The 25,654-nt window shown below is 40.2% G+C and overlaps 4 protein-coding genes and 1 non-coding gene across 5 annotated transcripts; all 5 read left to right on the forward strand.

The window, feature by feature from the left end:
• Window positions 1-2,968: 2,968 nt before the first annotated feature.
• BCR41DRAFT_309607 (Metallo-dependent phosphatase-like protein) lies at window positions 2,969-4,046 on the forward strand (the record flags this gene model as incomplete). The annotated part of the gene is made up of 3 exons (XM_022020958.1): window positions 2,969-3,117; window positions 3,307-3,521; window positions 3,721-4,046. Coding segments are annotated over 3 exons (690 nt in total), but the record flags the coding sequence as incomplete, so codon positions are not given.
• Window positions 4,047-11,650: 7,604 nt separating this feature from the next.
• On the forward strand, window positions 11,651-12,556 carry BCR41DRAFT_358775 (hypothetical protein; the record flags this gene model as incomplete). The annotated part of the gene is made up of 1 exon (XM_022025108.1): window positions 11,651-12,556. A coding segment is annotated over one exon (662 nt), but the record flags the coding sequence as incomplete, so codon positions are not given.
• Window positions 12,557-15,473: 2,917 nt separating this feature from the next.
• On the forward strand, window positions 15,474-15,544 carry BCR41DRAFT_t112. Its single transcript has one exon. It is a non-coding gene; the product is annotated as a tRNA-Gly (tRNA).
• A 1,973-nt stretch (window positions 15,545-17,517) lies between these two features.
• Window positions 17,518-20,024, forward strand: BCR41DRAFT_424240 (hypothetical protein). The gene is made up of 3 exons (XM_022030393.1): window positions 17,518-17,762; window positions 17,861-18,896; window positions 19,120-20,024. Exons 1-3 carry the CDS (start codon window positions 17,718-17,720, stop codon window positions 19,971-19,973), a joined length of 1,935 nt encoding a protein of 644 aa, XP_021878666.1. The 5' UTR covers window positions 17,518-17,717; the 3' UTR covers window positions 19,974-20,024.
• Window positions 20,025-20,593: 569 nt separating this feature from the next.
• Window positions 20,594-25,557, forward strand: BCR41DRAFT_358777 (Sodium/hydrogen exchanger family-domain-containing protein). Its single transcript, XM_022025109.1, has 6 exons — window positions 20,594-21,148; window positions 22,585-22,735; window positions 23,122-23,236; window positions 23,332-23,648; window positions 23,748-23,879; window positions 23,981-25,557. The coding sequence occupies exons 1-6, from the start codon at window positions 21,019-21,021 to the stop codon at window positions 25,428-25,430; spliced, it is 2,295 nt and encodes a 764-aa protein (XP_021878667.1). The 5' UTR covers window positions 20,594-21,018; the 3' UTR covers window positions 25,431-25,557.
• Window positions 25,558-25,654: the final 97 nt, after the last annotated feature.

Here is a 25,654-nt window from a genome sequence, read left to right on the forward strand (position 1 = left end):
TACAGCAGTACAGTATCTGAAGCATAATTTCGCCTTCACATCAGGAAATGCTCAATAAATCTGGGTTTGATCAAAAAAATGAAGGCCAACTAAAAAGATGATAATAATTATAATAATAAACGCTACCGCGATACATAAAGTCTATCCTGTAAGGTAAAGAGTGATCCCATAATGTTTGTGGATATCCTTGATAGGTGAGTTAACATCGATATCGGGACTGGTGACCATCCAAAGAAAAATAAACTACCATAACTATTAAAAGTGCAAGCAACCCAATAACATTTGATGGCCTCAAGCAAATAAGTGTTTCAGTTTGACCCAATATCAACGAATGAAGCACGGTAACGAGAGCGAGATGGTGATCTCGGAGCTCCATCATTATCAATGATCTATGGGATCCATGTTGGACCGCGAAAGATGACAACGGGTCAATTTGCTCCTCTACTCGAAATCCGATATGATAACGCTCTTGTAAGCTTCCGATAGACTCTTTCAACATGAAATAATTGCATGAATAAAAGTCGACTCAATGGTGAAGAATCATATATTAGAAGATAAAAATATGTATCTATATATAAAAAGAAAAAGATTATGGGGAGACGTGTTTAAAACGTAATGTATACTGGTTGCAAAAACAAGCCGTTGTAAGTGTTTTTCTGCCTATCTGCCAGTCTCACTCTATAATGTTCACCGACCTACCCTTTACCAACAGGTAGCCTTTTTGTTGAGTCCCATGGCTTTGTCTCCGCAGAGCTCTCAGTGTATATAGGTCGATTGAAAGAGAAGATGTATGGGAGTATAAACAAGAATAGACTATTCATGGCAAAAAACTAGGCCCTAAATAAAATTAACGAATGCATCGTTCTTTTTTTATCTATGCCAGTCTTCCTCAACTTTTTTCTCTCTTTCTTTCTTTTCTCGACTCGCTTATATCATTTAAATAAAATTGTAAGTGTATGTCATGTTTACATAGGATACAGCGCCGTGTCTATCTGTCTGTCTGTTTGTTTGTTTATAGATATATCAATCTGTTTGTCTGTCATTGCTACCTGCTTGTCCCTGGTAGCCTTTGGCTTAGACCATGTACTTAGAAGTCTAGATGTCTAGAGGTCAAGAGGTGAAAAGAGAGGAAAACAAAAAGGTTGCGTCTGTTTTTCGAGATTTGTAGGATGCGCCTCGGAGCATAAGATTCAATTGGCCCCTGCTCCTCCGATACGATATTGTACGACCCAACTCAAAGATATGAGATAATACATAGAATTGGGCTAATTCATTTAAATACAAAGATTAATAAAAGCAATATACTTACGCGTGTACTTTGGAAGTCAGCTTTTTTTTTTTCCTTCTCCCCTTTTTCCATCTTTAAAAAAAAGGTGGAGGGAATTATTTTATAGCTTGTTGCTTGCTGTAAAGCAATAATCCCACTCACGTTGTGGTTCATTCACTTTTGCTAGGCTGATAATGGATATTCCTTACTCCCTATAATCACATTACCTTTTAATCACACATTCTAGCAAAACGTTTACTCTCGCGCACATTCCCATTTACACACACCCCTCTCTCCCTCACTCTCGCTCTCGCTCTCGTTCTCGTTCTCGTTCTCGTTCTCGTTCTCACTCTTACTCTCACCCTCAATCTTATATCCCGTCTTTCTTCTTTGTTTCTTCACACTTTCTAATTCTCTCTCAGCTCTTCATCTTTCTTTTCCCTTCTTTCTCCACGAACCCCTTTCAATAAAACCATGGCACAGCAGCTAAAGCCTCTTGATGACCTCAATATCAACAGCAGCACAGTAGAGCCTGGCTGCGAAGCGACACCAAGCAAACGCAGCAACAACGATAAGGACCCCATTTCCGACAACATACCAATAGCCATGTCTGGAAATCCATCATCTTCCTCCTCCTCTGCCTCGACTTCAAATGAATGTCCTTTGCCCTCTTCAACAGATTCATCTCTTTTTCATGATAATCGCCTATCCTCCAACATCAATAAAAACCACATCAACTACAAAAACCATAATAGTAGCAGTAACATCATCTTTATCAGCGATAGTGATCGTTATACCAATAAACGCCGTGGTAGTGATAGCAGTAGTATCAGTAGTGCAAGTATTGGAAGTAGTACAAGTAGTGGAAGCAGTCCTAGACGTGGTAGCAGCAGCAGGCGTTTAAGAACCATTAGCCATCAATCGATCCATGTACGCCTACTGCGATTGGTGTGGTCTATGGTGTTGCTGATGGGTGAACACGGTGTATACTGGGTTTTGATACATCGGTGCTCTTGGCCAGAGAACTCGTCATGGGTAAGTTTATTATTTAATACTTTCCCTTACCCAAATCCCCATCTCCATATTCTATTTCATCAGTTCTTTCCAATGCGCACTGGCTTTTTTTTTTTTTTTTTTTTTTTTTTTTTCATTCATAGCTGACATGAAAAGATATCCTTGAGTTACGAGTGATCCCTTTTTTTATTTTCCGAATTGAAGAGGACTTTATTTAACCTCGAAGCCTGTGACCCCTTTTGGATGATGTGAATCGTGTCAGAGCAAAGTGTATATTATACTATCCTACTAAAAAAAAAAAAAACGTTCATTCATATTCAAACTGAGAGAAACCAGGCCAATATCACATGGAGATAATGAAGGGGTGTGTGTGTGAAAGAATACTTGGTGTGGTCTCTTTAAAGCCATTCACATGATCCTTCCAAAACAGTCCCACTTGTTCCTACAGTCGCGTTCCGTAAACATGACGTGAATACCAAAGCAAGCATAGATTTATCTAACTTCTCTCCGACATTATCGGATGGGTATGCAATTATCGATTATCTCTTTCAATAGGATCAGAGCTCTGAGACTCGAAAGGAACATTATAGGATTGCGTTAATTGCAGACCCACAGCTCACAGACTGGATGTCATATCATCAATCTGGGCTGCTGCTGGCCCTAGTCGAGATCTATACTGATATTTTTATGCGACGTAGTTTCAAGCGGTTACATGCCTCTTTACGGCCTGATGCTGTCATATTCTTGGGTGATTTACTAGATGGGGGGCGAACGACTTTTGGAAAGACCTTTGATAAAAACAAGGGTCGCTTCTTTGAACGCGTCTTTATAACTCTGTCCAGTGGATGGAACCAGCGGCCGGTTATCGTGGATCTAGAAGATTCAACGAGGCTAGAAATCACACAAGACCCTAAGAAGATGGGGATTGATGAAACTGCCTTCAACATCACAGGACATTATCAGCAATTGGTTGATGTTCCCTTAAGCTCCATAGAACGAGAAAGGATACGGAATGCGGGCAAGAGTGTACGGTTGTATGTGGCGGGGAATCACGATGTAGGCTTTGGCGACAAATTGGTCCGACCTTCCATGGTGCGCTATAAACGGATCTTTGGTTCTGTAAATTATGAGATCAAGATCGGGAATCACTCGCTAGTCGTACTAGATACCTTGGCACTGAGTTCCGAGCTCCCAGACATCCGACAAGAGTCTCAACAATTTTTGTCACAGCTGATGAATGGTAAGTATTGATTTATGTTTTTCTTTATACTTGGTTCTGCTATTATTACTATTATTGTTTATATTACTATTATCATTATCGATGAATATCCATGCTGGTTAAAGTATTTCCGAATTGAAGCTACTACAAGTAAGCTCTTCACGTGTACAAATGTATGCTCCAGTCTAATTGGCACCTTTATAAAAAAAAAACTGACTAGAAACCCCTACACTTCCAAGGATCTTATTTACCCATATCCCTTTATATCGTATCGAGACAACTCCCTGTGGAGCTGCTCGGGAGACGAAACAGCTGATTTTAGACCGAATGGGAGAACAATACCAGAACATGATCCATGCACCTCTCACACAAGAGATCTTGCAAGGCATCCAACCAGACATGGTTTTCAGTGGTGACGACCATGACTGGTGCGAAGTAGCTCATGCTTACAAGAACAGTAATGTCAAGAGCAGAGGCAATAGCAACAAGCACTATAGCTACACACCCGAGGTTACACTTCCAACGTTTAGTTTTGCACAGGGCATTCAACAGCCTGGGTTTGTCATGCTTTCACTCTACAATCCAGATCACAAAACCAAGAATCTCTATCCTGTTGTTAACACAAATACTACTGCTGCTAGATTGCCAGTATCAACCATGGGAGAAGGAGAAGGAATAGCCCCTGGTAGCATAGAGAGACCGTTTGGGGAGGCAACATTCGCGTATGAGGAGTGCATGCTTCCCAACCAATTGTTGATTTATCTGAGTTATGGCTTGCTCTTTGTGGGTTCTCTAGGTGTGCTCCTCATTCAACGGCACCGTTGGATGGCGCGAAGCCGACGTTTGCAGGGCACACGACCCCTTTTGGCTCAGTGGAGGAAGGAGAATGATACAGTGATACCTCCAAAAGGTTCAACCACTGCAACAGCATTTTCTTCACCACCCCAAGATTACCATCATATGAACAGTAAAGATGATTACACCAATAGGCGTTATGAGGACGATGATGATTATATCGAGAGGGACTCGTTTGAGTATAGTTTTTTCAAAGGTGGGGAATACGATGGCGTTAGTTGGCGCAAGGATTTCAAGGCTGTTGTGTACCCATTGCGAACGAGCATATATTGGAAAATGGTAGGATGGGATCTTTGGAACATTGCTCGTTATATGGTCCCATTTTACGTCCTCCTCTTCGCTGTTAGCTTCATCTAAATACAAAAAGAAAGAAAGAAAGAAAGGGAAAAAAAAGAAGATATGAGTATATACATTATAGTCAGCATGTGTTATTGAATATATAAATACCAAGTATACTTATTCTGCTTCGTCAAGTCACGATGCATTTATACATTTACTTCCTTTTACTTTATTGCTTTTGTGTTTACTCTGTTAAATCTCCGCCCATGATTTGTTAATGTCTTTCGAGCTCTTTCCTTTTATCCATCTCATCACCAAGTTTCGTGGCTCCCCCACCCTTTTTTTTAAAAAAAATGTCGGCGCCGTATGTCGTCGTTTTTTTTTTTTTTTTTTTTTTTTTTTAGCGAATTTTGCGCATATGATCTGTAACTCAAGGAGAGGAAAAAAAAAAAAAAAAAAAAAAAAAAAAGGATAAATGTATTAGTGCTTTTTAGGGTTACACACGGTCTCCTTCAACGAATGCTTTTTCCTTGCCTGGTTCCCGAGTCGTTTCAAATATGGTATATATCCTTTATGAACTAAGAAAAAAAAAAAAAAAAAAAAAGGCGCACATAAAGTGACGAGTGATAGTATAGAGTAATCATATTAAAGAGAAATATGTAACAACAAACAACAGGAAAGAGTAATTTGACAAATAAGAACGATGCAATAATATATGAGCCAAGTTTTCCGCACGGCTTCTTGTAAAAAACATTTACCCTCTCTTCATGCGGGATCTGATCAAGGGCTGATCGGTCTTTTATTTTAAAAAAACCAGAACGCTTAGAACTTGCACCTCTGATTATCTATTGCTTGTATGCATTGATTCCAGTACAGTTACACGTTCATCAAACACTCTTTAGACTGTGTCTTTTCAAAATAAAAAAAACAAAAAATTAGTGGCACAATAAAAAGAGCTCTTTAAGGGCTCGACAATAATGGCAATAAAAATAGAGCAGTTTATATGTATAAATATATATATATATAATATTATATTTTTTTGAGCAAAAAAAAAAAAAAAAAAAAAAAAAAGAATATCGAAAGATATCCAGAAAGGGGAAGGATTACCTCCGCTACATATTTCTTTCCGCAGCCCTCTTGTGAGTGCTCATATGCGTAAAAAAAAAACATCAAGATGTATCCAAGGGGCTATGGAATACTAAACCTTTTGCCTTTCCAGAACATGGCCCCCGCTTTTTACATCAAGAAAAAAAAAAAAAAAAAAAACAGCAAAAAATTGTACAAACCAATGCACCATGAAGATGATAGGGATGTTTGTTTTTTTTTTTTTGCTCCGACGGGGTAAAGGGGACCCAAAAAAACAAAAAAACAAAAAAAAAAGAGGTGCATTGTATATATATGTATATATATATGTGTGTAGGGCAAGGATACCTTTGTACATGTAAGATGCGACATGTTAGTAAGCACCTTGCGTTCACTAGGAGTCCTCCACATCTTTGGAACATATCTAACCTTATGAAGAAAGTTTAAAAAGAGACCTGGAAACAAATAAGAATAGAGCTGGATACTATGTTGCCTAGATCACTTGTAAGAGGAGAGTTTTTTTTTTTGCGATGCTTTGCTCGTTAGTACTTCACACTTGGCGCTTTACATTTGCGCTTGGCACAGAAGCAGGAGACATATTGAAGAAGTTGAGATTGGGTTGGGTTGAATTTGGGATACACTTAACTCATCAACATGCATAATGTGTTAGTATACTAATAACTATTGGACACATCTTATCCCCATTCCTATCCCCATTCCTATCTTCTTCCCCTGACCATCTTTCCCCCCTTAAAGACGCCTTATAATACATTCTGGTGGACCACGCGTTTGTTGCTAGGGTCAATCGACCAATCAGGTGTCGTGCAAGTTGCATAACTAAGTAACTAATGATCCGCCCAGCTTCCTCGAACATTTTTAAGAAAAAAACACCACTCTCTCTGCTGCTCCATAGAATGCGTAGGCCAGAGCCCCTTATCAATATTTTATAGTTTTTTGGGTGGGGTGTGGTTCCTTCCCACTCCCCATTTTATATCCTTCCCCCTTTTTTTCTACTCTCCCTCTCATTCTTTTACTCTTTCTTTTTTTTTTTTATGGAACCATGGGGCACATAAAAAAAAAGAAAGGAAAAAAAAAAAAAAAAAAAAAAAGAGTCCAACGCTTTTTTAGCCTTGCATGGTACTCCCATTTTCGATTTCGATGTCAAAGTCAATGTCAATGTCGTGTAACCTTTTTTTTTCTTTTTTTTGTTCGTCAGCCAAACAATGTCCAAGAGCGTCATTTTGGTTTTTTTTGTATCACTCTAACAGATTGCTATGCATGCATCCAAACAAGGATCAAGATCTCGTTTTAAAATAAAATAAAGTTTATAACATCTAACGGTCGGATTGTGAATAAAGAACACAGAGAAAAGTAAAAAGTGAAAGAGAGGGCTAAATAATATACATGTGTACTGGAGTATGAGGTGAATAGGAGGTAAACAAAGAACACAGAGAATGATAAAGGAGAAAAAAAAAAACTATCCTTATTAGTTGAAGTCTAATACCCAGTGCAGCTTATGGAAGATGAACAAAAAACCTTTTTCTATACTGATGAATGTCGATTACGCCATTTGTAACTCGATGGGTATTTCTAGATAACCGATCCTTTCTAACTTTTTCTTTTTTTGCTATGCAACACTTACCAAAGTATGTATACATATAGTATATACAAATATATATGTGTATGTATTCAGTAACTATTCTTACTCCATCCTATTGTTTAATGCCTGATGATGAATGGCTTCTGCGATGTGATCTGACTAAAAAGGAAAAAAGCCAGGAGTCGCATATGCGTCCGTCCACAGGCACACAGCTTAAGAGAGAAAGAGGGGAGAAAAAAAAAAAAGAGAGATGAGACATTTAGAACACGGCGATCTAAAAAACGAGCCTTTCAATCCACTCTGATTGGTCTCGTATTGTTTCTTTTTGCTACGGCGCGTCTTCAGAATTATAAAAAAAGATGAGTCTACTCGTACACGTTTACTGATGAGTTGCTTCTTTTTATCTTTGTTTCGAAATGAGCGTTTATTTTTTTATTTAAATATAGGAACCTTGTTCTAAGGAAGGAAGGAAGTAAAAGTAAATCGGAAAATCGAATCAATATCGCCGATCTATATCATTGAAAAAGAGTAGATTGAGCAACAAAATAAAAAAAATAAAAATATATATAGATATAATATAATATAATATAATAAAAGAGATAGGAAGAGGGTGAGAGAGAGAGAGAGAGTCTGTATGTTGCACAGTAAACTGCAGGGGTGATATCCTTCGTCTGTGAACATTCTCCGAAGGTTTATTTTTGTTTTGAATCGGTGATCGATCTGAGATGTCCTTCACTCAAGAGACCCAGAGCAGTGAGTATACTAACAAACTGCTCCTCTTACTTTCTCTTCTCTTCGCTTTGGTTGGATGAGAAAGCGACTAGTGCTGTATGCATAATTTAAACCTGCATATTAGGTTTTCTGCTTACTTTGCTTACAACCTATTGCATTTTGCTTACCCAGTCAAGCATGGCTCTTTTTTTTTTTCCTCTCACTTTCTCTCTGAGAAGAGAGAGAACAAATGAAGACCAAAAATAAAAAGATATATACTATAAAGCCTGGAATCTTAATTTGATTGAATGGTTTTCTATACATCTTTATTTATACAAATACAAATATACACATGTTGTTTTTTTTTTGTTGCATTCGCATTGAACACCGAAAATAAAAATATGAGAGGAGAGGAGAGGAGAGAAGAGAAGAAAAGAGGAGATGGATCCGCCGGGTCGGGTGTGAATTGGCGCGTGTGAATCCATCTCCCATCAGCCGATCCAAGAATGTATCCTCGCACATTCATCCGACTTTGCCAAAACGTCAATCCCTCAACTTCTCCTCTTACATACTTCACTCTCCCACCTTTTTTTTTTTTTTTCCTATCTGTCTTTCTATTAATTATTGTCTTTGTCAACTTTTTTTAAGGTGCTTGGAAGGAAGAGGGGGTGACCCTACATTCAATTACACAAACGCAAACTCTATGGAGCATAGGCATAGCCTTTTTAACCATAGATACAAAGTTTGGGGATCGCATCGGATAGACTTGAAGGGAGAAAGGAGAGAGACCAAGGCACACAAATAGATCACATCTCAAGCAATTGTAACGAAAAACAAACATGAGCATGGCTACACAACAGCAATGAATCAAAAACGTGGTAGTTGAGTATTCTGTAACTATATATTTATCAATTGCGGCACCATTGGATTGCATGCATGAAGGTACCCTGGTCGTTTTTTTTATTTTTTATTTTTTATTTTTTATTTTTTATTTTTTATTCACTTGGTATAGTATAGATGTTGTTTGTGGTTCATGTTATATAATGTCGTTATTGTTTTTTGTTGGTTCGCAAAAAAAACATGAACACAAATACTGGGATTATTTGTACAAGAGTAGTGAGCATTGAATAGAAAAGAGCAATTGTAACTTTGCATTAACGGTCTCTTTTACTCTTTCACTTCTCTCACCCTCTCTTTTGGTGGCTTCTTTGTACTCATTGCTGATTTATACAAGTAGGTCTTGCCGTAGTACCTTGTTGGTTTTTTTTTTAGGCTGTTATGCCAATTATTGAGAGCGACAATCTAGGTTTCACAGCTCTTGCCGGGCATTTGAGCATAGCAAAAAAAAAAAAAAAAAAAAAAGGCGGGATTCAATAAATATATGTATAAAAAGAAAAGAACCAAGTATATATTATATATACATATGGATGAGTAACATCTACAAACGAGAATAAATAATTCAGTAGTTTACAGCGGTTATTGTAGTAGTGGCGCAAAGAAAAGCAATCGATATCAAAAAAAGAATTGTTCGTCCATAAATTTCCGACCACGACTCACATCTGTCAAAGAGAGAGAAGGAAGGGGAGGAAGAGATGGAGATGTGCTTTTTCTATGGCTGCTGTTATTGTTATTGTTATTGTTATTATTATTGTTTAGGAGATATTTCGTGTTTCCTTCTTGGCGGAGATGATCAATGAACGTGTTGTAAAAAAAAAAAAATTCAAGTCCCGGGTCAGAGGAACTGAGTCCGTGTTCTAGAGACGGACAATGCGACATTAACAGAATCAGATAAACGAAGCGAGGACGATCCTACACCGTATCGCTTTTTTTTTTTGTTACTTGATTTGATTGAAGGAGAGACACAAGTGAGAAATCATTAGCGGATGGTGCTGTAGGAGTGAAAAAGGATTGGTCAACGAGAAATAAAGAAATTTAACCTTGGACGCTTGGGGTAATTTTTATTTACAATTTGAACCTTATTTACCTGTATTTACCCATCCTCTCTCTCCTGGCATCTTTCTTTATTGTATTCAATACTCGACGCTTATAACTATTCAATTCTAAATACTACTCAATACAATATATATTAAATCGATATATATACTTATTGTGTCTTTATACTATGCTCTTTTATTTTAATTTTAATGTATTGTATTATACTATTCTCTCCATCTCCTTTTTTCTTTTTCTGGCCTTTACTCTTCGTTTTCCTCAAATACCCCCCCTCTCCCACCACTTATCCTTTTCACTTTTACACTTTTTATCCCTCTTTCTCAGCTTTTATAGTTCGAGTGCAGCCAAGAGACTTTGACATATACCATATACCCTCTCTTTCTTCTCTCGCTCCTTCACACACTCTCCATCCTTTCTTTCGCTCGATCTAACACTCCTTCCTTCTATCTGTCAACAGAACTACAACCCATTATAATACATTTTCACTCCATCTCTAACACTTCAGCAAAAACGTCTCTTCGTTTCTCCCCTCTTTTTTTTCTTTCTTTTCCTCTCAAAGACTAATTGTGAGCGAGACCAACAGCAATACACTTTTCGAACGGTCAAAGTGGTGTGCGATCATTATCGACGAGGTAAACTTAATTTTCGTAGTAACCCCTCCCTTACCCCTTTAAATCCTTGCATTATTATATTCGCTCAATCCTTGCTTCCTAACTCATACGCGCATGGACACAAATTTTGCCAATTGCAACTGGTAGTTTGCTCGCTCGCCCTGATCGCTTGCTCAAAATCTGTTTTGGCGGCGTATTTCTTCATATTTGTGCATTGAATTTGTGTTATCGTTCGGCGAAATAACAACGCATGTTCCTGTGTTCACTTTCCTGTGCGCATGCTTAACGTTATATTGCGGTCGATAATTTTTCTCCATTTGCTTTTTTTGTTTTTCCCGCCAGAATATTTTACACAACCCTAATGAGTCGGAGGGTATGAAATATGGGGGTGAGGATTTGGGTTTGATTAGAAAGAGGGGCTCAATATTTTGCAATACCATACAAAACCTTCTTGATCACTTGTCCTACTGAAAAGAAAAAATGTGACAAATATTAGAAAGCTTGTACTACTCATTGTAGACCGGATAATAGGATGATAGGGTGATAGGATAATAGGACAAAAAAAAAGACGCGAGAAACAGTACAGGTGATAAACATAAAGGCATAAAAGTAAATGACATGCAGAAAATAAGGACGTTTACCAGCGCCAGTTTCAATTTCCAATATTCAATTTCCATCCCCTACGTTTCCAGCCATTGCATCTTTCATTGCTTCCCAACCTTTCCCTATATTGCATAGCAGCATACAGTTTCTACAATTTGCAGTTGATGCAAAGGTTATATTGTCATTTACATGGGCTGCATGTTTGCATGTTTGCAAATTTCGCAGTGCCGCAGTGTACGCCCCTTTTGTCCTCCTGCTGTGCCTTGCTTCCTTCCCTCTTTCCCGAATCCAAAATTATTTTCCCGCCATTCTCAGTTATTTTTCGATCACCTGTTCACTAAAAAAAAAATTTACTCTTTTGGTGTGCATGTACGTAATCCAAACTCAGTGACATGTTTATTTCTGTGCTTTTACCACATTCCGCCAGAAGAAGGAAAAAAAAAAAAAAAGCATGATGATGCTGGGCTTGCTTACAGTCAAACAACGCACATTCTCTTTTTTTTTTCCTTTTCCTCGGAACGATCGATGTTGTTCCACAAGACCATTGCCCGCCAAAAAACAAACGATTGATTTGGTCTCACCCTTACTTCGATTACTTTCTAACCCTTTTTTATTTGTTTATATAAAAAGCCCCCTCTTTCCCTCTTTCTCTTTTTTCACTCCTTCTTACTTGACATCTCGATTAACTTTTATTTTATCTTGGCTGTATGTCTCTTACACAAAACTAGATCCAATCACAACTAGTTCCTACCACTCAGAAACTCCTCCCCTTCTTCATCTCTATAAGCAACAAATCCGTCGATTGCAAACATGGTTACTTCCCTCTGGACGATGCTTCGCAAGCGTCGCCAACAGCAGACAAAGACGTCTCCATCAATGCCATCCAAAATTAACGACTTTGAACAACAGCATAGTCTCCATTCAATCGATGATGAGAAGCTGGCTATGGCTAGGTCAAATGGAGTACCAAGGAATAGCACACAAATCACACGGAAAATCGACAATATTTACAACCTACAATCTTCTAGACCATCCACTCCCAAAACACCACATGAAATCCCTCCTCGAACTTCTTCCAGTGCTCAAAGCACTAGAACTCCCTCTATCCACAGTGTAGCTAGCACTGGAGACCGACCACGCTCAATAGAAAAGAAAAAACACAGGCGACAAGCTTCAACAAATTCTCTCTCCAAAACACCCTCTCCCTCATCTTCTCCTGTTCCTCCACCTACACCCACACGCTCTACTACATCAGGCACACCACCATCATCTCCATCAATATCATCCGCATCGGAGTTTGCCGAGGCTCGGCGCAAGTCCATGGTGGAGCATGCTATCCGAGACCAACCCACGGATTGCCATATTGATATGCTTGATGTGGATGTTGAGACACTTATGCCCATCATCATTAGTGAAGAAATACATACCCCAATTCCTGCTCCTCTCATTCGTTCAATTCAGGCACAGCAGCCAAAAAACACACCACAAGAATTAATGGAGTTAAATGAACAACAAGACCGTGCCATGATCAACAAACAGAGTAACGACAGTTCACCTAATGACCCAATCATTTCTATGCTTCCAATCATGCCAACGCCCACTCCTCGTCGACCTCCATTGGTCTTGCGAAAGAGTACTGACAATCATATTTCTGGACGCATCTCCATGTCACATCTTCCACCACCCCCACCTCCATCTGTACCTCCACCCGCTATCCCGTCTACATCTTCGGGAAGCACAGATGGAATCTCATCCGAGGCAATGTCTCGACCAAACATTCATGTCACTAATGCTAATGCCACAACCCCCACTCGAGGACAACGTCCCAGGGCTTTAACAGAGTCGAACGCCTCGATTAGGAGCATCAGCCTCGACTCTTCAAATCGTCAAGAGGAGAACTCTGAGCTTCATTCCAAATCCAAGACTAAAAGGGTTATCATGCCTCCAAGCAATCCTCCTCCTGCTTCTCCCTCTTCATCCACACCAATGTCCGCTGCGAAGCCTCAGCAATCTCAGATTCCTGTCCATGTTCGCAGAAAAGGACACCAAAAAACACCCAGCCAAATCATGAGTACCGGTTTCTTTGCATCCCCAGAACGCTCGCCTCTTTCGCCTTTATCTCCACCGCATTCGCCCATGACGATCCAGATCCCGCGCAAAATGCAGTCATCGCGTTCTTCCTTCGTTGCAACGGCAGGTCAGCCCTTCCCACACCACACGACTACCAATGTCCTGAACCTAAACCGACCAGATAGTCCAACTGCGGGGTTGAACAACCCATCTCCAACCTCAGTCTCGCAGCAAGGAGCCGTCGTAAAGAGCAACAAGCTTCAATACCGCCGTGCCAAGAGCAAGAGCATCAGCCAGGCTGAGGCACCACGCATCTTGGCGTCATCTTCATTAGGTGCGATGACCGTTGGCTGTAGTCCTCGTTCACCATCCATGCCTCTTCCCTCAAGGTTCACGCCTAATACCCCGCCAATGTCGACACCAAGTTCACTTGCGGATCATCTCCCTCTTTCACCTGTTTCGCATGCTCAGCTGATGAAGCCCCCTCGACCTTCGCTTGCTACCTACCAAGGACGACAAGCGTCCTTTAGCAGCTGGGATAGCTCTAGCAGAGCTTCCACTGCAACTCCTACTGCGGCTTCTTCGTCTACGGGTGCAGATGATAGCTACTGGGCCTACAAATCGTCTCCAACATCTCCGACTTCTCCCAACTATCTGTATAGTCCTTATATCGGTGGGACCGATGATGCTGCCGAGCGATACTCAATCATTAGTTCTGATCGCACGTTTGATGTCAAGACTATCATCAGTGATGCCTTGGCAATTGCGATGGCAAAGTCCGCAGCAGCTGAAGCAGCTCGACGTCAGCAGCAGAACTCTGCATCGCTGTCTAGACCATGGGCCCCTTTGGATGAAATGTGGGCAAATCCTTCTGTGTAAATAGCTTTCACCCAACCCCAATCCTCGCAATGCTTATTTCTTAGATTTTAGTAATGTAAAACAATGTAATAATAGTAATAAAAAATAAGAAAAAAAAAAAAAAGCTTGAAACATAATGCTTGCTTCTTGTCTACTGTGGAATCTTGAAAGATCTTTTTTTTTTTTCCCAGTGCGAAAAGAGGGCGATTAATGACTTTCACTCCAATCAATATTCATAACCAACAACGTCCCTCTTACCTCTTCATTGATGCCGGGGGGACCTGTGAGCCAGCGAATGTCTCTGCTTTAAAGCTAATTTACTGGAGTTATTGAAGCAAAGAGCGACATCTGAACCCACTATCTTTGGTAATCAAAAAAATCCTTTTCCTTTGTTGTCCTCTCATAAGCTCCTTATCAAACGACGTATACTTAAAGATTATAGCAGTTATAGTCCGTGTCTGCTTATAAAGACAAAGATGCTTTCGGAAGGTCTCATAGGGCCTGCTCTCTACCTCTGAAAGACTGGGAAGGGAGCTGACCCTTATTTAAGGTGTATCTTGTAGTTCTTATCTCTATTTTTTTTTTTTTTTTTGACCCCACGAAACCTCTTATCTCTAATTTTTAGCGTTGAAATATACACATCACTCTTTTTTTTTTTTTTTTTTTTTTTGATAACAAGGACCCTCAGGGTCATGGGATTTGTTTTCTACATTCTATGAATGAACAAAATGCTCCAGAAATTATAGTCAATAAACAGTTATTACTGCACAAACGGCGAGAGCCGCTGCATCCATGATTTCATAAACCCTGACCGCCGTGGTTGGTACTCAAAGTCCACCTTTCCGACGTGACCTGTTGCGCAACGCGACAAATTATCCGCTATCCATAGTCATCAAAAACTTCATTCCATCTAGCCACTCCATCACGTCCAGTTTGGTTTTCCCAAGGTAACTGTCCCGGACTCGGTCATCCGCGATCTTGTAGATCTCTTTTACATTCAGCTTCTGTCTTTGTCTGAGGGAAGGGGCAAGGAAATCATCGCTACTCCAACACAGTTGCGTCCTCTGGCGCGTTTGCTCAAAGCAATGATTCCACGAGCCTTTTCCCACTCAACAGTGACTTTACACCTTTTTTTTTTTTTTTTTTTTGATAACAAGGACCCACGAGGTCAGTGACTTTACACCGTTTGTTCCAGATTTCTGTACGACCGAATTCTTACATCACTCTTTTTTTTTTTTTAAGCGCAGGTCGCAGATATAATCACGTGAATGCGCAAGAATATTTCTACCAAACGTCACCTGACTTTCAAAACAATAAAAGAGTTCAAATTCTCAGATATTACAAGCAAGAGCGTGGTTGGTTTAGTGGTATAATTACCGCCTGCCACGCGGTAGACCCGGGTTCGATTCCCGGACCACGCAAATGCTCATTGACAATGAAGATAATCGGCGCGCTAATAATTTCTGTCTCTTCCTACATCGAGACGATTTCTCTCTTCTGAGAGTAAAAGTGTGCATTCGAGTCTCTTTTTTTTCTCTTTTTCTGCAGATCTGAATCAGGGCCTGATAACGAAGGACATTTGTAAAAGAAAGTAAAGAGTCTAGTTTCTAATAATATTTGTCATATACAGGATATGATCTTGAGACTGTAAGAGTGTACGGAATGAATCCTCTCTATTATGTATACTTTGTAGAAAAGAATGTAGATTAGAAGAGGAAAGAGGAGAGATACAAGGGGAAGTAAAAAGGGGAAAAAGAAAAATAAAAAGTCGGGGATTGCTGTAACAGACAGAGTGTTTTAATTGTGCCCACCTTTCCACTTATACTAAAGCAGTGAAATGGTTGGATTATGGAAGATTCAAGAGACTTTATGAAGCTTTGATACATTTTTACAGTTGACTTTAACGAATTGACAAGTGATTTCAAACATCATTTGAACCAACAAAGATTGAAACCAAGCGAAATTGGTAAGAAGATCCTTTTTTTTGTTGTTGTTACGCGTTGTGTGTTGAATTTGATTCCTGTCCCTGACTTTTGGTTGTTTATTGATCAACCCACAGAAAATTATTTTTAGGCCAAATATGGACATTGATCTGGAAGGGCTGTGTAAAAAAAAAAAAAAAAAAAAAAAAATATATCATCAAAACTGCAGAACTGCCTTTTTTTTTTTTTTGCTTTGTTGAGTTGACAAAGCAAGTCGTCTTTAAGTTTTATCTTTTTACTTGACTTCAGTACGATATACATTAGTATATAATTATGTATTGTAGGATGCATTCTGTGTAGAGAATAGATGTTGCAAATACTAGGGATCGTTTGAAACTGTAAAATTAGAAGGAGGCTCTTTATCACTATCAGCCCATGAAAGCCTTCTTCTTGTAAGATCTTGTAAGATACGACATTTTTGGCAACAATGTCTTGTCGAACAAAATCCAAAGACGAGAAGGCTAGAAGACTGGAAGATATGATGTCCAACCATTACTGATTATTCAGCTACTGCCTTAGTCCGCACATCTAGCAACAGCCAATGAACTCTATACTGGAAAAGAAGAGGAGCTTGTTTAAGACAGAGAGTACATGTGAGTAGATGCTGAATAAGACCAGTTCTGTTCATTAATATTTTTAATGTCATATCATAAGTTACGTTGTCTGAGTGAACAGTGACTCTCACAAGATCAAATTCTAAAATGACTAGCTTCAAGAGCCGTCTGCGCATGTTTTTACAAACTAAACCGTATCAAAGTATAATCTAGTGGTCTAGTTTTATTGCTTTGGGTTTGCTGACTAGGGTTTTCAACCATGTTCATATGCAGTAAATGATATACAAGATTAACATTGTCCTGCGAAGTTCGCATGCATTTTATTATTCTCATCACTTTCCTCTATCGCCTTTATACCTCTCTCAATTCCGAGCCACCCACCGTTTAAAGTTGATTACAACAGCAAATATTTGAGCATGAGCAGGGCTAGATATAGATCAACAGGACTCCAACAGAGGAATGTTTAGATACTTAGACTTTTAGATTATGCTTTGCTCTCTACTCTTTTTTTTTTTTTCTTTTTTTTTTTTTGGTGGTGATTGTGCATAGAGCTGCCGCCTTGACCCTTACACATGTAACATGAAAACCGCAACTGGCTGTAGGGGTCTGAGGAAGTTTTTTTTAAGCCGGAGAAACACAGCCAGTTGAGCAATTCCAAGATGAACAGGCACAATTCAATGCTTTCTTTTAGTTGAGTTTTGCTGTTTTTAGCACCAGCCCTTTTACGATTCAACCTCAATTATACACTTTTTGCTCCTTGTTCTCTATTCGGACCAGGAACCAAATGATGGAGCCTTTGCACAACCCTTTACCCCGTTTGCCTTTTTTTTTTTTTTTTCTTTCTTTCGTCTCTTTCCTCTCATCCTTCCTGTCCTCTTTATTTTTTATTTTATTTTATTTTATTTAATAGTCTATTTTAATACTTTATATAAATATTAACTTACACAGGAATTGTACTTCTACCACGGCTAAATACTCAACTCACAAACGACTCACACTCAGACGTTCTCATTTCATTTCATTTCACTTTTGTTCATCATTTACCTTCTGCATCACTCATGACTACTATTCAACCTATTCAACCACGATGGTTTCATGCCGCTGTAATTTTTTTTTTTTTTTTTTTTTAAAAAAGCTTTTATCCAGTATGTATGCCTCATGCCTCATGTCTCATGCCATATATTTTCTTTTTTAATATTAGACACTTGTCAATACCATGGTGTATATTACAGGAGGCACAACCCGGGATCATCAGGGGAAATTACTTTCCCTAGATGAGACTCTAATGCTAGATTTGACCCAGTCATGGAGTATCGACAATCCTCTTTTCAAAATATTGGACACTGCCCGTTTACCCATACCACTCAGCGGCCATTCCATGAATAAGATCCAAGGCACCTCTCAATTAGTGATCGTGGGAGGAGAGTCCATTAATAACAGCAGGAACACCACCAAAAGCAATAAGAATAGCACCGATCCCATGAATTCGTCCATTTTACTTGTAGACACAAAGCACGCAAACACAACCGGCTGGTCAACACTCCTCCTCCAATACCCTTCTAATAGCAGTAACAGCAATAATACTAATAATGATAACGATAATAGTAATAATAATAGTAATAATAATAATAATAACAGCACTGGCTCAACAATGCCTTCCCCAATTCATCGCATGTATCATGCCACAACATCAACTAGGAAGGATGGAATCCTCGTGCAGGGAGGATATCAGTCGCTGATTGGCAATAATAATAGGACAATAGTTTCATCTTTGGTTACACTGAAACCAAACTTCGATAAAAGCAGCATTTCACAGACGACAACAGCAATCATCTCTTTAGCTCGGAATGCTCCAGCATTAGCGCGACACACCATGACGTTGACTCCAGATGGCCGTGCCATCATCCTCGGCGGGATTAATTCCCAAGGAATCCTCACCAACTTGACACAGGCTTATGTCTTGGATACTCAAGCGGATGCAACAACTGCAGAGTGGAAAGTAGTACCTCTTTTCGGACAACCCCCGGCCCCACGGATGGAGTTTACGGCAGTTATGGTGAACGCAACTACAATGCTTGTATATGGTGGCACTTCGGATTTCAAATCTGCAAACTGGGCCACGTTCTATCTTGATTTGCCCACTTGGACATGGACCTCACCAATGGCACAAGGAATAACTCCTAGACGATGGGGACATACTGCTACTATGGCTGGGAACGTCATGGTGGTTGCATTTGGTAGGTCGAAGAATTACACTTGTTTGTTGGGGAGGAGGAGGAAGGTTCTGTTTTCTGTGTGGGCCCACATATTAAAAGCTTATTAGTTTCAAATCAAGGCTTTTTTGTGGTTTTGGTTTTGTACAGGAAATTAAAGCACTGTTATTGGTCATTGCGCATCATTTGAATATTTTACTGAATAATGGTTCCATGATATCCTGGCCTCTTCTCTTTACATCTTTAGGATTAAGTTCGCGACAATCACCTGGCAATACAACTGTTGTATTACTAGACACTAGGACCAACACCTGGATCACTCAATTCGATCCTCAAGTCATGAATATTGGCACTGGGAATTCTGGCAATGATGACAGCGACAATAATGACGATGATAGTGGCGTACAAGATGTGGATGGAGAAGGAAAGGGACCTATGAGCGTAGGCATGGTTCTCGGCCTTGGATTTGTGGTCACTCTTGCGATCGTAGGCGGTGTATTCTGGTTACTGGTACGGAAGAGGAAACGCAGGACTCGGAATCAGAGAGCAAAAGAAAACATTGATCAGTTTACGACATCACGATCTGTAGCAGGAGCAATTTCGTCATCATCAGCCAACCATCGTAATGGAGCAAAAGGTTTCTTTGAAGCCTTCAGTCTTGGAACCATATCCAACAATCAGAGTCGTACAGAGCGTGATGGACGTGGCAGGAAACGGCGAGATTCGAAACGGTACTCCACTACCTCAGTAAGAACACAGCATCCACAATCAATCTTGGAACGAATGGCAGAGCTGGGATATTCACCCTTACAATTTGGATATCCAGAATCGGTGATCCGACAAGGTTCAGGTGGCGTGACAGTGTCGAATTACATCTATCCTAATCAACCTTGTACACAAATAGAGAAAGTGGTGACATGTGGGGGTAATGATGGGGATCGGAATAGAAATGAAGTGGAGACCCAGGTAGTGTTTCATGACCTGTCTTCAGCACAGAAGGAAGCTCTCCGTCTGGAATTTGAGCAGAGACAGAGGCAAGGAGGGCATGACCAAGCGCCTAAACACGAGCTACTTCAATCTAATGTTGAAGAGTATGTATAATCTATGTATTTCAAAAGAACGAAACAGAAGCAGATGTGAGTTGATTCCAATAAAACATCGCCATCCCCATCTTCCACGCCACCGAACGTTGTGAAGCTTGCAGTTTCCTATTTTTTACATCGTGCATAATTGTTGCAGAAAGACATCCCAAATTATATACTACAGATTGTATTGTAAATCAAAATGCGGAGATTGATGTTTGTGATGGTTGCATTTAAACTGCGCCACTTCTGATAATATTAGAGAACTTCAAGATTGTGGCATGCAAAATGAATTTGCCCTTGTTGATGTCTAAAGAGTGGCCAAATGTGGGGGATACGCAGTCAAACAACGCTCATTGAGTATATACTCTCTTTTGTCACCAAGGCAGTATGCAATATTAATCCATTGCTAAGGTTGAATCAGAATGATGTGGTGTCATCATGGAACTTCATTTTCATTTTTCGGTTCATTAATGTATGTATTTTTTTTTGCAATGAAACTCATTTGGCATTTACAAAGATGAATGGACATGAACGAGCTTTCGTCATATGCTTGTTTAACGGTTTGTCACTCATTATTATCATTACTATTAAATATTATTATTATTTTTTAAAGTCTCCGTCTCCCACTTTCTTTCACTCCCTCGCTTTTCTTATTACTTTAACCTAATCTCTTCATTCCTTCCTTTCTTCTTCTCTCCTCTCTTCAGCCGCCTTTCCTTTCCTTTCCTTTCTTTTCCTTCTCTTCCTTTTTCCTTCTTCTCCTTCCTTTCCCTTCCTTTCTTTTCCTTCTTTATCCTTTCCTTATCAGTAGTGCGATCTACCACTCACACTCGAAGATTCTTCGCTGTCATCATCATCTTCTCCTATCCTCTCTCCTTTTATTCCCCACTCTTTGATACCCACGGGCACTTGCAAGCTGATTTTGCTCTTCTTTCTATATCTCATTAATTATAACGCCTTTTTATCATCGTTATCGTATCAGCATCAATCAGCATTTTTTTTTTTCTCTCCTTTTCCTCTGCTTTGAAACATCCATTCTCATTCGACATCTCTTTCTCTGAATGTCAGGCGGTGGCATTGTTTTCGAGGCATCGCCCGAGCATATAGCCTATGCGCTATTGGGATGCTTCATCATTTTCTTTGGCCTTGTCAGTCTGTTTGTCAAAGAGAAACTCTTCATTTCTGAGGCTTGTAAGTCAGTCTCCTTTATTTCAAGATATTTTATTCATCCTTCTCCTGTTAATTATTCTTCTCCACAAGAGAAAAAAAGAAAAAGAAAAAAAGAAAAAAGAACTATTGTCATGAATGGAATCAAGAACCATGACCAGACGACTATTTTTTTTTTTCCCTGCCCTCAGCCTATCCCCTCCTCTCTCTTCCTCTCTTTCTCTCTATTCTTACATTTTTTTAGTCTCTTCTCCCCTTTTTCTCTCCTTGTTCGATATGCTTTTCCGTTCGGGATCAGATCCGTATAATTCTGGGTGGTGTGATGATCCATGGAAGGAGTGTCAGACAACAGCAACGTGGGTAGGGGGTGGTTGCCAAAAGTGAGCAAAAATGAGTGTAACAGAAGCACAAGCACAATTGCTCAGCATTTCGGCTTTCCCACCCATTTTTTTTTACGCTGGGAACATCTCCCAGTTCGCCCATACCCTTCCTTACAACACATTCTTGTCACAAAAACCACAACAGCAACCTCTCTATCGCTTTATCATCCGATTTTTAACCTGTTTGTTCAATTGGATTTTCTTTAATTGTTGAGCTGCGATCTGTGACATGCGTGTTCAATGCATGCACGGTTATTTTTTTACTTTTTTTGATCCGCCAACCGTTTATAGAGACTGAGATGAAAATAATTAAAAGGTTGCTGGGAGATGAGAAATGGCGAGTGAAATCACACGGGTACTCTTCTATCTTCAACAATCTGACAGGGAGAACAGATGGGGTAGAGCAGTAAGGGAACCATTGTTGCTGAGTGAAGAGGGAGTAGTAAGCTTACCTGATGAGACTAGCCCACATCACATCGCCATGTGCTCTCTCCTATTTGATGGACCCTCCAAGAGAGAATGTTAACCTGCAGGAGCAGCAGAATTCCATGCACAAAGAAAAAAAAAAATGCCAACCACAGAGAGACAGGAGGAAATGGGAGAACTAGACACTCTACTGCTTCTTTTCTTGCCGTTCTACGCGTCTGTGCTTTCAAAATTAATGATGAGGGTAATCTTGTAAAGACTATTTTGGCTCCCTTTTCAAATGATGTTGTCATCATCCTTGCCAGGACCTGGTAGTTTCACCGCTTTCATCTCTCTCTCTTTTTTTTTTTTTTTTTTTTTTCTTTTCTTCTTCCCTTTCCTTGGAGTCATAATCATCTAAAGAGAGAGACGGTTAACATGCAACTGGGTCAGGGACCTGTGAGATGTTTCATAGCAAGCTCATTTAGACATGTACACATACGCAGTTGACCCAAACCAAATGACGATTAGAAAAGCTTGAAAGTCATCATCAACATCGCATGATGATAGCGTATAAATTATTGAAAAAGTTCTACTTGGGCCTGACATTAACTACTCAATATTTATCCCTTCATATTGTTCTACAACTTTTTTATAAACTCAAACGACGCGTAGTCGTATCGACGGCCTTTGGTATCATCATTGGACCTTATGCTATTGGTATTTTTGATCCTGTGGGTTGGAAGGGTTACGACACTGTCACGCTTGAGTTTACAAGGATCGTCATTGCTGTTCAGGTCATGGCCGCAGGAGTCTCTTTACCGAGGTAAGTATCTCATCTTATCTGGCAAAAAAAAAAGAGCAAAATCCGAAAAGGTGGTCGTTCTAGTAGTCAAATGTGGCAGGTGTGGTTACAGGAATGCGGGAACAATCTTATTCCGAAATTTATACAGCACTAGAATTTCAAAGAGCACTTGCTAAATAGTCTTTTGAGGAAGCATCACCCTTATCAACTCTAGGGTCCTGTGTTCTGTTTGGCATATGGACTAGAGTATTTTTCTTTTTTTGTTCTTGTATTCCACCAGATACAGTAAGAGGAACAAAGGTGTCACCTATTTGGGCTCCATCTGATAATCCATGTGATGCCACACGCAAATAAAACTTACCGAAGAATCTTTACTTTGTCTGTACTACGGAAAAAATGTGTAACAGGTCCTACATTGTCAAGGAACGATTGTCGCTGTTCATCATTATTGTACCGCTCATGTTCCTCATGTGGGGTACTTCTGCACTCATCATCTGGGGTTTGATCCCTAACTTGGACTTTGTAAGCGCAAAGCAATGTATTTAATATTTCAGGCAGCTGAGCTTTTATACACATCATCAATTTACTCACTTTTTTTTTTCTTTCTCCAAATGTAGGTTCAAGCCATGATCATCGGAGCCTGTGTCACCCCAACAGATCCCGTTCTGTCCAATTCAGTTGTTAAGGGTCGCTTTGCTGAGAAACACGTCCCGCCTCGTATTCGTTATCTTTTGTCTGCAGAATCAGGCATCAATGATGGCATGGGTCTTCCATTTTTGTTTCTGGGTCTTTATTTGCTGCGCGAGCACACCGTTGGGTCAGCCTTCGCCAAGTGGTTCTACTTGGTATGGGCATACCAGATTTTGCTGAGTATCATCATTGGTGGCGTCATTGGAGCAGCAGCAAGGAAAGCAGTCAAGGGCGCTAAGAATAGGTACGTTCTTCTTTGATATTCTTCTCATAGTCTCTGGTATACACTTTTATATAATATCATCAGTCTAACATCATGGCTTGAACTTTTGCTTCACGATAGAAACCTTATTGACAAGGAATCCTTTTTGGTATTCTCGATCGCGTTGGCGCTAGCAGTCGCAGGAGTCGTCAGTATCTTGGCATCAGATGATCTTTTGGCGTGTTTCATCGCTGGAAACGTTTTCGCATGGGAGTATGTCTTTCTTTTTTGTGATTATTCGGACAGAAATATGGTGCACAAGGGAAAAGCCTATTAACTGTTAGCACTACATCACTTTTTTTAAACATTTATAGCGATTGGTTTTCAAACGAAATCGCAGAGGCACACATCCAGGAAATTATTGATATGTTGCTCAACTTGGCCTGTTTTGTCTATATTGGAGCTTCAATCCCGTTCGCGAGCTTTGCCGACGCTGCATTAGGTCTCTCGCTCTGGCGCATGGTGGTTCTCGCGATTGTAATCCTTGTATTCCGTCGAATGCCATTTATGTTGGCTCTCAAACCGGTAGTGCCTGCACTTGCTAGCTATCGTGAGGCTGCATTCGCGGGTTGGTTTGGTCCTATTGGAGTTGGTGCAGTTTTCTTCACCAAGGTCACGGCCATGTTGACTAGTCCAGAGCACCTTGGTGGAGACACATATAATCTCGATAGGATTAACCGTGTTCGTGAGGTTATTTTCCCTGTGGTTATGTTCTTGGTACTTGCAAGCGTGTTGATCCATGGTATCACTGTCCCATTGTTGCACTTGCAGTATAAATACACGAGGACGTGGTCTAGGAAGCGTGAAGACTCGAACCATGCGGTGGCCAGATTACCTCATATCAACATTGGAGACGAGATTATTTTACGACCACCAACGATCAATGGATCCATCGCAGATGGTGACGGAGAAGTGCAAAAGACAATCGGATATGACCATCAGCGCTCAATCGGATATGACAATCAGCGCTCGATCGGATACCAAGACCTTAATCAGCGCTCGATTAATCAGCGGTCATATGGTTACGGTGGTTTCGGCATTGCGGGCGTTCCAGACCTGAGCAAGCCAAAGGACCATGGTAGCACTCAAAACACTGTTAGGACACTCCAGGATGTCGTCAGAGAAATGAAAGAGGCTTCAAAGGGAGCAGCCGTGAACAGAAATTCGCGAGGATTGAATAATAACACTAACGGCATTGCCACCACTAATAAAGGCACCATCCAGGACAATAACACCAATAATGGGGACACCAGCAACAATAATAATATTAATGCACCACGGGACAGCGTCAGTATTAGTTTCAACATCCCGAATGTCCGTGGTTCTCAGACAGCTTCACAAAGAGAGGGTGAGAAAGATATTGCTCAAGAAATGAAGGAGAACCATCCGGCGATGCATGAAACAGGCCCATATTCACCTGAGATCAAGCGATTTGAATCATCCTCATCTCGCCATGGTGATTCGAGTAGCTCGACGTCCTCGACTAGCGATCAGAAATCTCCACGGCCTCAGCTCATGCCATCTCACGGGAAGGATTCATCAACAGGATCGTCCATTATCAAGATCCATGAAACAGAGCGTGAAGAAGACAATGGCGTTGTGAGGACAGTGAGTCATGATATCGAAGAACAGGACAGAGTTCAAGTGGAGGAAGAAAGGGTGGAGGAACACGAGCGTCCACATGAGCATTCACGTCCACATTCACGTCCACATTCAAGTTCGGGGCACCATCACTTGAGAGATCTGTTCAGGCCTCGAGATTAGACAGACGCATAGGTGGTGGAAATGGGAGAGAACATCAAAGAGGGAAAAGGGGAGGAGTGAATCGAGGAAACGTACGTAATATTTAGTATACTTTTTTTTTTTGCAATAGTCTAAAGTATCCTTTATCCATAATACATGGCATCCATTGCATTTACAATCATTAAAAAAATAATTAAAAACCCAATTAAAAAAACGGTTAATTTATTTTTAAAGAAAGTGTGACA

This window comes from Lobosporangium transversale (genome assembly GCF_002105155.1).
Source record: "Lobosporangium transversale strain NRRL 3116 chromosome Unknown BCR41scaffold_35, whole genome shotgun sequence".
NCBI lineage: Eukaryota > Fungi > Mortierellomycota > Mortierellomycetes > Mortierellales > Mortierellaceae > Lobosporangium > Lobosporangium transversale.